This window comes from Alosa sapidissima, chromosome 14, assembly GCF_018492685.1.
Source record: "Alosa sapidissima isolate fAloSap1 chromosome 14, fAloSap1.pri, whole genome shotgun sequence".
NCBI classification, from domain to species: Eukaryota; Metazoa; Chordata; class Actinopteri; order Clupeiformes; family Clupeidae; genus Alosa; species Alosa sapidissima.
Window position 1 is genome coordinate 6,038,078 of NC_055970.1, and position 11,631 is coordinate 6,049,708.

Below are 11,631 nucleotides of genomic sequence, written 5' to 3' on the forward strand. Positions count from 1 at the left end.
ATACATTGATCATGGAGATGTTTGCCTTGTGGGGATGCTCACAGCTACGGGAGCATTAATAACACATGTTCCTGCTAAAAGGTCCAATTACCCACATAGGAACTAAGTGCAATTAAAGAGCAGCTTTTAAAACATCTTCCTGAGGGGATCCTGAAACATGACATCCCATCAGAGGATAGAGCAGCTAACCTCACCTCACTCAGCCAGATACATCCAGCTAAACTAAATGCCCTGCAGCATCATTTCACATTTCTTCCTTTCTCTCTCTGACCGCCCAATATTGCCTTCTGTGCTCAAGCAGGTTCACCACCTGCTCAGTGGAGACACACACACACACACACACACACACAATAACCTCCCCCACCGCCCGCCAGACATAGCCACATTGAAATGCAGCATGCTCACCTGCACATTGCAGAGGCCAATGGGTGACAGGAAATCATTCAGTGATTCATTCCGGCTCATACTCATCTGATTGCATTGCATTGTGGGGGAAAGCACATATGGAAATTGATGCACAGGACAAGGGGGGATAAAAAACACAACGGTTGGTTTCTATTCAGGGCAACCCAGTCGGAGAACTGGACTAAATTACTGCTCAACAGCAGGAGTCGAAATCTTTAGGTCCGTTTATTAAAACTAGGCCTATTTCTGTATATGAATACCTTGGAAAGGAATGGAAAAACTAGATTGAGGAGGTTTTTTTTTTCTATGCCATGTTTTACTCACTCTTTACTAAAGAAAAAATCTGTTTGTAAATGATACACAAACCGAAAAGTAGCAAACATTCATTTATGTTTTCTGCACTGTCAAAATAGGCCTCACTGGAAAACTACATGTTTGAGTGAGTCTTTGAGAGTGCACAATCAATATTTGTAACACTATATGGAAATCCATAAAAGCATTTGGGTGATGGGAAAACAACATTTATTTATTTCCCTACCCAAGCAAAAGGGCAAGAAACTAACATCATTCCTCATGGTCACCTTGGCCAGCTCATTCCCACACTGCCACAAACACCAGCGATGACTAGTTTGTTTGCTTTTTTCCCTGTGACACCTGTCATAACACACACACACACACACACACAGACACACACACACACACATTTCACATTTTCAAATGGCAAAAAGTTCATCGTGGGATTCCCTCAGGCTTGCCATGTTGCCCTCCAGCCTCTCCAGTCCTCTTTGTGTGGGAGCCATGTCTGGTGCCGTGGCGATTAAGCTTTCCTTTGGAGGCGTCCCGAAAACAGGGGCGGGGGGATCTGGGAAAACTCTCACCTCGCACTCCAGGGTACGAATGGAAAAAAAAATGAAAGAGAGAGAGAGAGCGAGAGAGCGAGAGAGAGAGGCCCATTTTCGCCTTATCCCAGCTTATCAGTGGAAGAATTCCTGGAGTGTAAAATTGAATTCTAGCGGGCTCTTGCTCGACAGTCGTGTGGGGGGAAAACACGAGGAGGAAGAATGGGGAAGGCACACATTACATCTCCTAACCCTCTCCCCAACACTGACTGGGGCCCGCAGATAAATACCACAGCTAGTTCTTAACAGCTCCAGGCAAAGTGGGAACTCACTTAATTATAACGAGAGAGCACAAAGCATCATGGGTACTGGGGTTGGGGCGAAGCTGAGGGTGATTCCGCTCCGTCTACAGTACACTTCCTAGTAATAAATGACTTGGAGGCGGGCTATTTGTCATTCTGAAAGCTTGACTTTTATCTGCTAATTTATGCATTTGTTTATTTATTTACATGCACACACTATCCCATAACTGACATGGAAAGCCCCAAGCAGCCCCCTTGGCAACTGCCCATTTTTCATCGTGTTACTGGGAAAATATGGCAATAATTAATAAAGGAGCTGATAATATGTGAAAATTGACTACATTAAAGGAGCAAATCTGGCTTATCACCATGATAAGATCCATAATGCAGAAGAGACAGGGCTATTAGAAGGAGACAGATTAAAATACTCTCTCCTTTCAAACCAAATTATTCAAATGACTCCCTGCCAGCTGGATTCTCATTTTCTAGCTGAAATGAAAGGTGATAATTGAAATGATTCACAAGTCAGTGCTCTCATTCAGCACTTCACAAATGCACTGTGAAACAGATGAGAAAATTCCAGAAGAAATGGAAGATAACGACGTAGGAGGTGAAACACCAAAGCAGAACATTTACTTCAATTAAAAATTCCATTCCATCTTAGCCACATTATTTTTTATAATTCCCATTAAAGTGTAATTTGTCTCCATTTTGAGCAAAATGGACAGTATAGCCTATATGTGGTCAGCCTCCATCTAAAGGACCAACTGGAGATGGGACAGGGGCCAGTCATAAATCCCATCACTGCGGGAATGAGTCTTCGCACCTGCTCACTGCCAAACCATCTCCACCGATCCAGACACAACCGGATCAGGACCAATGACCCACAATGAGAGGAAACACCTCATAAATGTGGAGCGCATGCTAACGTGCGCTATAGAACAGAGGGACACACTAAGCACAGAATATACACAGCAAGCACACCCAAGCAGGTTAACACACATAGTCATGGGAAGACTTGTAGGATAACACAGCAAATAACATTTGGCTTTAGCTATTTAGTATAGTGATGGGCATTTGATTTGGCACCAACCACCAGATCCTGTCATCGATCCCTTCGGTCTTGGACACATTAAAGATGGAGGTTGAGCGAAGCCAAGGTGTTAAGAAAGCGAACTAGCAGCCCTGGTCTCCCATGGTCCAAGCATGGCCGTCCAGCCAGCCCGGCCACCTGTCCTCGGCCGGCCCCGGTGCTTGGGGACAGTGGGTCTGACAGATGGCGCTTGGAGCCTACCAGAGGCCTGGGCTGCCGGCCCCACCCTCTGACCCGTATACCCAAAACCCCCAAATCCACAGCTTATCAGTGCCGCCTGGGTGGACAGGCACAATCTCTGTAGCCCGCCGCCACCACCACCCCCCCTGCCCCCCACCTACTCCCCTCCTTCAAAAACTGTTCCACTCCTTTGCTCACTGCTTACGGGTCTGCAGATGCCGATTAGGCTACCTGCTTCACTGGGTTCAGATGCGGGAGGCAATGTGGAGTGTCACAACTAAAGCCCATAATGAATACCCACGACTGAAAATGTACATTCATTCAATTACTGCAAATTTTAGAATAAGAAGATTTACCAGCTAAGCTATACAATAACACACACATTAGGCCAGCAAAAAGTGACACATCTACAATGTTCTCATGCGCTACCACACTCCTTTTTATAATCACAACAAGGCATTGGAGCCATTAAGTCTGAATCAATGCACTGGTTCATTGTAAATAATCAAAGGTCGAGGTGCACTGGTATTATGTTCAGCTAGTCCACAGATATGAGTAGTAGAGGCCTGTGGCATACAATCAATCAAAGTTGTCAACAACAAAACATAGCTCTCTTTCTCTCTGGGAAACATGCCAGGGTTGCATTATATTACTTACAGAGGAGAGGAGGGAGTGCATTGAAAAAGCGATTACTCTGTTTAATGGAGATCCTAAACTCCCGTTGATATTCAATGTCAGAGTAGCACTTCATCACTGAATACAAGACCTATCAGCGGTTCCCATCTATTAATTCAATGTGATAAGACACAAGCGAGACAAGGCAAGCTCTAAATAACAAATTCATACTGTAACAATTACATTACTAATGTCGTTACGAGACAAAGTCGTGGGAAATCTCTAGTGTTTGAAGGGGTTAAAAGCACCATTAGCACAGCTGCTGTGCCCCAAATGAACAGCAGGTTTGAGAACCTGATGAGTGCAAACAGCCTAAATGACCTTAGCCATATGCTAGCATAGAGAGACGACCGTCCTGTCACAAAGAACAGCAGCAGCAGCACACTGTAAAAGGGACGCTTCACACTAGAATGCAGCAGAAGCTAAAACCATGGCATGCAATTGTATCTACAATGCTCCTTGTCAATGCACCAAAGGTGTTTTAATGGAAGTACTTGTGCTACTGCAGTGAGAGCTGTTCACAAATGAATAGGAGTAGCAGTCTATGAAATTAGTGGTTGCTCTCAGACAAAAGCACTAAGCTTGCATGATCTAAATAGTCCTCATTAAGCCTATTTCAGGAGGCGCTTCAATTACACATTCATGCTTACACACTACACATACATATCATGGGAGCCACCCCAATTTTAATGAGGAAATGGTTATGGCTTCATTCCAAAAAAGAAAATCATTCATTTTTTTGTTAATCTTCTACTGGACCCTAAGCATTTACATTTCCCAGGATAACAGAAGGAGCTCTCACTTGTAGGTAATAGCCTTCAGAAAACAGGAAGTGCTTCTCTCAGTATGTACCGGTACCTCATTTTTCATCTTTAAACAATTTGCATTATTTTCCTCCTTTTCAACTGTATGCAAACCAAAGGCAACGGTTTCTCTGCAGCACCTATGACAGGCAATATTTATCAAACTGTATCCATGGCAACCTGGTAAGAGGTCAAATCATAGCTCAAACCATACATTCACACATCCTTGTCTTTAAAATTCCTTTTTCTTTTGCCTGGAAACAATCCATTATCTCTGGTGAGAGACCAGCATATATTTAATCGAATGGCTTCCTATGGTCTGAAAAAACATCGCCTTAGCAAAGACTGCACAGCTCATACTGGACTTCCTATGACCCTCCGACAGCCCTGTTCAATTGTCAGCACCTCATGAAGACAGGACTTGAGCTTCGGCACCAGGGGCTGTACCAAAAATAGACGACTATGGCGGCGCAAAGTGCAAAGTTAGTTGGAGGGATGTGTCAGTTCAAAGGCTTTTAGCGGCTGACGCACGCACTGAGGTAGAGCCTTCATTTACACATTTGGGGCCGACTGCTGAACTGCAATCACAAGGTGCAGATTGAGAAGCGAAGGGTATTTTTATTACCTGCGACCCCATTTTCATATCCCAGTTGAACCCCATCAAAATTCATGTGCAAGTACTGAGCAAATAAACCGAAAAATTTGGCAACTGCACATGGGTACTCAGACATCGAGCAACTCCATTGTGACAGGCCAAGTATAATATCCCCGTTGGCATCTCACTGGGTCCTCTCAAAAAGCCATCCACTAAGTGAAAAAACACTCCTGAATAGGGTATCAAACCAACCCACTCTAGGCTACACATACATAAATATACATAGCTCTGGATATCTTCCACATATATTATCGTAAGAGATATTTGCCATAGACTGAGGTTACTGGGGTAAAGTCTCTGTAGAAAACACACAATGGTATCTCAATAGCACTGATCGGGCTATCTGAGCGTTAGTCCTGACGGGAAAACAGGGTCCGGAGTAAGAGGGGTTCTCACAGAGCACAATTTGCTCATTTCATTTGTAGGGAATCTATAACTGATTCCACTGTGTTGGAGAGAATGCAATATTACATTGAATTTCAATTGACCAATGACAATACCCCATAGGGGTTTGTGAATTTCAAAAGCTAAGGCTGTGTATCACGCTATCAGACAAACACATGCTAGACTCGCTGCTTCAGCAAATGGATTTCTATTCATCACAGTGTTTTGATAGTCTATACCCTTCATCATTTTAGTGCTCACTGAATGACAATCACCAGAACATCTGAGGAAAATAAATTCCAAACAGTAGGATTAGGGAAAAATCCAATTACATCTGCGACCCAGACAATGCGTGGGGACCAGGATCTGGAAAACCTATCCAAAGCCAGGTAATTAGGGAGCGGCGCCTACAACCTATTCCACGGAAGGCAACACTGTTTCACAATGGCCCACCCCTCCAGTCTCATCGCCACCACAAGAGTGCTCTAGTTTATTAAGGATCAACGGCAGCGCGGAGCAGCAGAGACTACAGTCTCACTGTCTCCCTCCCCTGAGCACTGGAAGCCTCCCACGGTAATGATGTCAAAGTTGGAAACCGATGCTGACTTGAAAGGCTAAGCCCCCCATATGAGAGAAAGGAGATGGTACCTTGAGCTCCACACAGCTGAAGACTGCTGTAGCTATTAAAGATAGAGGACTTAAAATATATGCATTGTCGATATGCATAGCCTATGTAATTACACTACATTTCACATAGCATCAGTATTACTATTTGTATACACAAGAGAAGGAGCACACCACAGAACTTCTTCAGAAACATGTCATCAAGCCAAAAAAAACGCAACATAAGTTTGCTCAGCCACCAAATCTTAATTACTACTCATCACTTCTAGCTTTCAGTACCTTTCGCCTTAGGTGGCTGCATCCTCTGAAGGAATCCCGTCTTTGGAAAACTAGAAAACAGCAGCTGGGATGTTTGTTACACCAATTAATATTCATGCTTTTGGAAATCCCAGGTGATCAATTTAACATAAGCTACCTGATCAAATCAATAATTTAGCAAAGAGATGGCAAAATATGGGGGTGGGGGGGGATTTACCAAGGCATTCCTTTGAACATCCCCAATGATCCAAAAAAGTAACACTTTATTTTAATGTGTCGCTGTTACAGTGTACCTACCTAATTAGGTACAGTGGTACAACCTGTGTAACAACATGTACTATCAGGTACTATCATTGTACTTGCATTATGTATTTGTGGGTACCTACATATAGTTGTTACATTGTAATACTGAGTGCTTTTACAAAACTTTGCCAATTTGTCTAAATTTTCATCAGAGGCAAAAAGCTGACTTGAGACCTGCTGGATGGGGTAAATCTGGTCATGATAGATTTGATATACAAACCATTCTTAGCTCCAACCTGTGCTGCTACAACCTTGTTACTCTTTGATACAGTGGAATAAACCTATTAAGTGTACCAGTTAATTAATTACATGTACATATGACATGTATGTTGTGTTGTGTCTTCGATGTCTTGGAACAGGTCTACTAATTCACTACATAGTACATATATCAACTGTGTTGGTACACACTTATTGCTCTTTGATACAGTGGCACAAAGCCATTAAAATGAAGTGTACCAGTTAAGTACTTACAATTACATATTACATGTATGTTGTGTCATTGGTGTCTTGGAACATGTCTGCCATTACCCTACATATATAGTACATGTATCAACTGTGTTGGTACACATGTATTACTTGTTTGATACAGTGGAATAAACCCATTAAAATTAAGTGTACCAGTTAAGTACTTACATGGACATATTATATACATCCTGTCAATGATGTCATGCATCCTGTAATTGATGTGTTGAAACATGTCTGCTGTTTCACCACACAGTACATGTGAATTAGTGGACCTGTTCCAAGACATCCAAGACATAACATACATGTCATATGTACATGTAAGTAATTAACTGGTACACTTAATAGGTTTATTCCACTGTATCAAAGAGTAACAAGGTTGTAGCAGCACAGCTGTTACATGTACACTGAAGACAATGAGGCCTTGACTGGAGCTAAGAATGATTTGTATATCAAATCTATCATGACCAGATTTACCCCATCCAGCAGGTCTCAGGTCAGCTCTTTGCCTCTGATGAAAATTTAGACAAATTGGCAAAGTTTTGTAAAAGCACTCAGTATTACAATGTAACAGATATATGTAGGTACCCACAAATACATAATGCAAGTACAATGATAGTACCTGATAGTACATGTTGTAACACAGGTTGTACCACTGTACCTAATTAGGTAGGTACACTGTAACAGCGACACATTAAAATAAAGTGTTACCGCCAAAAAGTGTCTCCGTGTATCCGATTAACAGGGGGGAAAATAACAGCTTTTTCCATTTTGGCAAACAGCCCAGTTTGCCTAAAGTGATAGCACACAGGCAACGGCTCTCCCAAACCATCCCCTCCGCATGGCTTACATGCATAGTCTGAGGAAAACACGTCAGTGTTTAAGAGGCATTCAAGTCGCATGGGGAGATCCACTTACTCAACAAATTCATCCCACGGAACCCAAGACGCAAAAGGAAAAATACTCCACAAAGACAGCAAGTCTGCTATATACAATAAGACTCCGGCCACGAGTGCCAAGTCTGGAGACGGAAGCTTATCAGAAAACGATCAGATAATATATTGCTTTTGGCACAGTTTGCCTTCTCCTCAAACACTGTACAAGAACATTTTGTTGGGAATCATAAGTAGGTAAATAACTATGAGATACTTTTTACAGATCCCGTTACTGTATCAAATTTGCAATTCCAAATAGAGGTCCCATATGGTACAAATTCATGATGCTTTAGCACTCTAGTAGCCATGATTTTGAGGAATGCATACTCCACCATTATGAAATCATGCCACCCCAGATGCCATCCTCTCCCGCTGGTCCAAGGCCAGAACAGATGGGCTCCCACCGCAACCCCTGAAACCCCTGACAACCACTGCATACTAATGTCACTCACTGCCAACCTCCTCCCAGTGACCATCCACACAATCATCCATCATAATGCCTGTCTAGACCAACACCCCTAGCTTATTTTGACCTCACAGTTCCTAACACCCAGTGTAAATCAAACAAATCATACAAACAAGCTCATTCTTGTGCAGTCCAATGTAAGCCTTTTGGTGCAATCAATGAAGTCCCCTCATGCATCTGAGAGAGCCCATGAATGATACACACATTCTCACCAGACAAGTCAATTATGCATCCACTGCACCTGATACCTCACCACTGGCCCATATGGCACAGGATACACCACACCACAACCAATCATTAATCAGAGCACTAATGAGAGAAGCCTAGCAGGGACACTTCAGCATGTAGCAATGGCAAGAGAATACTGAATTGGATAAAAGATAACCCTAGAGGTGATTGTTTTCTGAAGTTATGTACCACAACTGTGCAATAATTATCAAAGGGTAAATTAAACTATTGGCACAATGTTCTGTGTAAGCAATGTGAGTTTTTGACATTGTTCTTTATTATTATTTGAAAGGCATGAGAACAGTGTCAAACACAATGTCAAGCAAATGTAAAAAGATGGTTGTCCAACAAAAGATAAAAAACTTTATTTGAAATGCAGACCAGGACTGACCTTTTTCTGGTCCTCCAAGCCATGCATCACTGGCTTCCTCCTCTGCTGCTGTGGTGGTGGGGCCTCTGCCCCTGACTCCATCTTCTTCATTGGCCTCCTTTATTATCCACACGTCCCTTCTTCGGAAAACAAATATCCAACCAGGCAGGAAAAAACACCCTCTCTTAAATAAACTAAATGTCCTCCAAACCAAAGTCCTTCAGGCCCCCATACTCTTCCAAAACTTTCAAAGCATCACCATTCCAAACACAGGCACCTGACCCACTGAGTAGCTGTGCGTTGAGACTCAGTCAGAGGTGAGGTCAGACCATGGTGCTTCTTTTCAGCTATGGTCCAGAGAGGCAGACGTGTCACAGACATCAGGGGGAGATGGGGTCACTAAGACCAGCAGGGCCTGCTTCATGATGGCCCATGATCCATCGCCTTCATGTGGAGTGGGAGTTTCTTAACCATGCGGGACACACAGTCAACATGACTCCATTTACTTTGATATTCTACATCGCTGACCTTTCTTGGCTGCCACAAAAATCAGGATACAGAAGACACAGTGTTCCTTTCTCACGACTTGTGCTCCAGACAGAATGACTTCTTATCACCACCACCACCAATATGCCTGTAGAGAAAAAATGCAGGGCAGTTGTAGGCTTTGCCACTTAAAGAGATAACTTCAATGCTGACTATCTTAGAATGACATCAGCTAAACTATTCGAGATGATATTCTGTGCTAAAGTCATCTCCCGGTTGGGTTAGACAGAAAATTAATATGATTATATCCATGTATAGCTGATCTTGCCTTCAACACTATTTCATTGTCCATACAGGTTTATTATTGCATACGCCCAGATAAATAAGTAGACCTACAACCTGTGTAAAAAGGAACATTTGCCCGCATAACTTATAATGACTAAGTGATCACACATCACATCGGAACCCCTAAAGCACTGCAGAGCTATTTTAGCGACGAGTTGCCTTCAAGCAGGTGCACGCCACTGCGCCACTGAGTTATTATTGCCGTTTTGAAAACCTTAACCCGGACTGATTGCAAGCCAACGTTGACAACGGCTGTCTACTTTCAAATGATTCCAATAAACGTCTGATCTTAATTCAATTTACCAATTATCTTAGTCATTCTTCTTGTTGGTTATTCAGCGTTTGGTAAAGAGAGACCGCACTCCTGCAAGCGCAAGAATCCAAATACGCTTGGGGTAGGTGAAGCAATTGCTACTTCTCTGACTAAATGTAAACGACTCTCCAAAACACACAGTTATTATCTTGCAACCACTGTGGTTGTTGAAGACTATGCTTAAAATGTAAACCGTTTTCGTAAAAACCAGACTGTGTAGCTTACTTACCCCAAAACAACTGTTCAGGATCTACTCGCGCATGGGATGCTCCTCCACACTCCTTCCTCTCGTTCTCTCTCTCTCTGTTCCCTAGTTGAGTCGTGCAGCAGACGCAGCCAGCGCATGCGATTCTGTCTCACCACTAGAGCCCCACCACTTTCAATCGATCACATTACGTCACTGCCCCGCGCTCAGTCTCTCCCAATTTTTTCCGCGTTCCGTTTCCATGACAACTTGCTACGAGAATGCATTTGTTGCCATCTAGTGTCGAATTTTCGAATTCCACTGCTCTTCCACCAACCAAGAATTCGATGCATTCCATAGCCTACTCTGCAACAAACAACGTTTTCATTTGCATATGTGATCCACCCACCACGCCTTCTTCTCATTTGCCCAGACATGTTAAATCTGAAGGAACCTCCCAACATAGCTTGCAAGTTTGGTTCGTGGTAGAGAGTGATGATATGGTCTGAGGATATCGATTGCGTTTCGTAAGGGGATTGCATTAGGCCTACTGCAAATACTGCGAAACATTTTGGTAGCCTCAATATTTTACATAGCCTGGAAGCCAGACGAACTTAGCCCTACCCACAACATTTGAGGACGAGAAGTTCGGTCTGGACTTGTTCCGTTGTCGAACTATGCCCGAACCAGAGCGGTTCGGACCAGACAAAAATGCAACTGTGCAACTGTGTTTGACAGAAAATGCAACTGTGTCTGACAGAGGACAAAGTGTAGTTAGCTAGTGACAAAATATTAGCTTTCAGTATAGTATGATGTCTTTGTAAATGACGGTTAATTGCAAAGTGTTTCATTCATCCCGGTTCTCCCTAACAAAATCTTGCTAGAATAGACATTTCGCCATAACGTCTGTTGTAGAAGATATTGACAGTGCAATAACTTATTTATTTTTTTATTTAAAAAAAAAAACACCATAAAACAATGTTAAAGCAATTGTGTAGAAGAGGGGTGGTTGGGTGTTCTTCTACAGCAGCGGTCCCCAACCACCGGGCCGCGGCCGGACATTCCTAACATGAGTTTAAAAAAAATGCATGCAAACTAAATTAAATTTAATTTGCAATAATGTCATGTTTTTACATGGCATATGCCTATATGCAGTTGTTTGATTGCACGCATGTTTGCATTTTGCAAGGTCTATTTTCGTACGTCTGTCCCGCCTTCAACACTTTTACATATTGCCATTTTTATTATCAGCGTTGCGCAGCCTCAGGTCAGCTCACTTCACCTTCTTAGCGAACGGTAGTGTCACACGAAGTTAGCTAAA

General features: G+C 42.8%; 1 protein-coding gene across 1 annotated transcript in view; it reads right to left on the minus strand.

Moving 5' to 3' along the window:
• nav2a (neuron navigator 2a) overlaps positions 1–10,417 on the minus strand; it is a 188,508-nt gene extending 178,091 nt beyond the window's left edge. The window contains 2 exon segments of the mRNA XM_042061593.1: positions 9,004–9,616; positions 10,356–10,417. Coding sequence (XP_041917527.1) covers positions 9,004–9,093 — 90 coding nt within the window. The 5' untranslated portion in view covers positions 9,094–9,616; positions 10,356–10,417.
• Between the last annotated feature and the right edge of the window lie 1,214 nt (positions 10,418–11,631).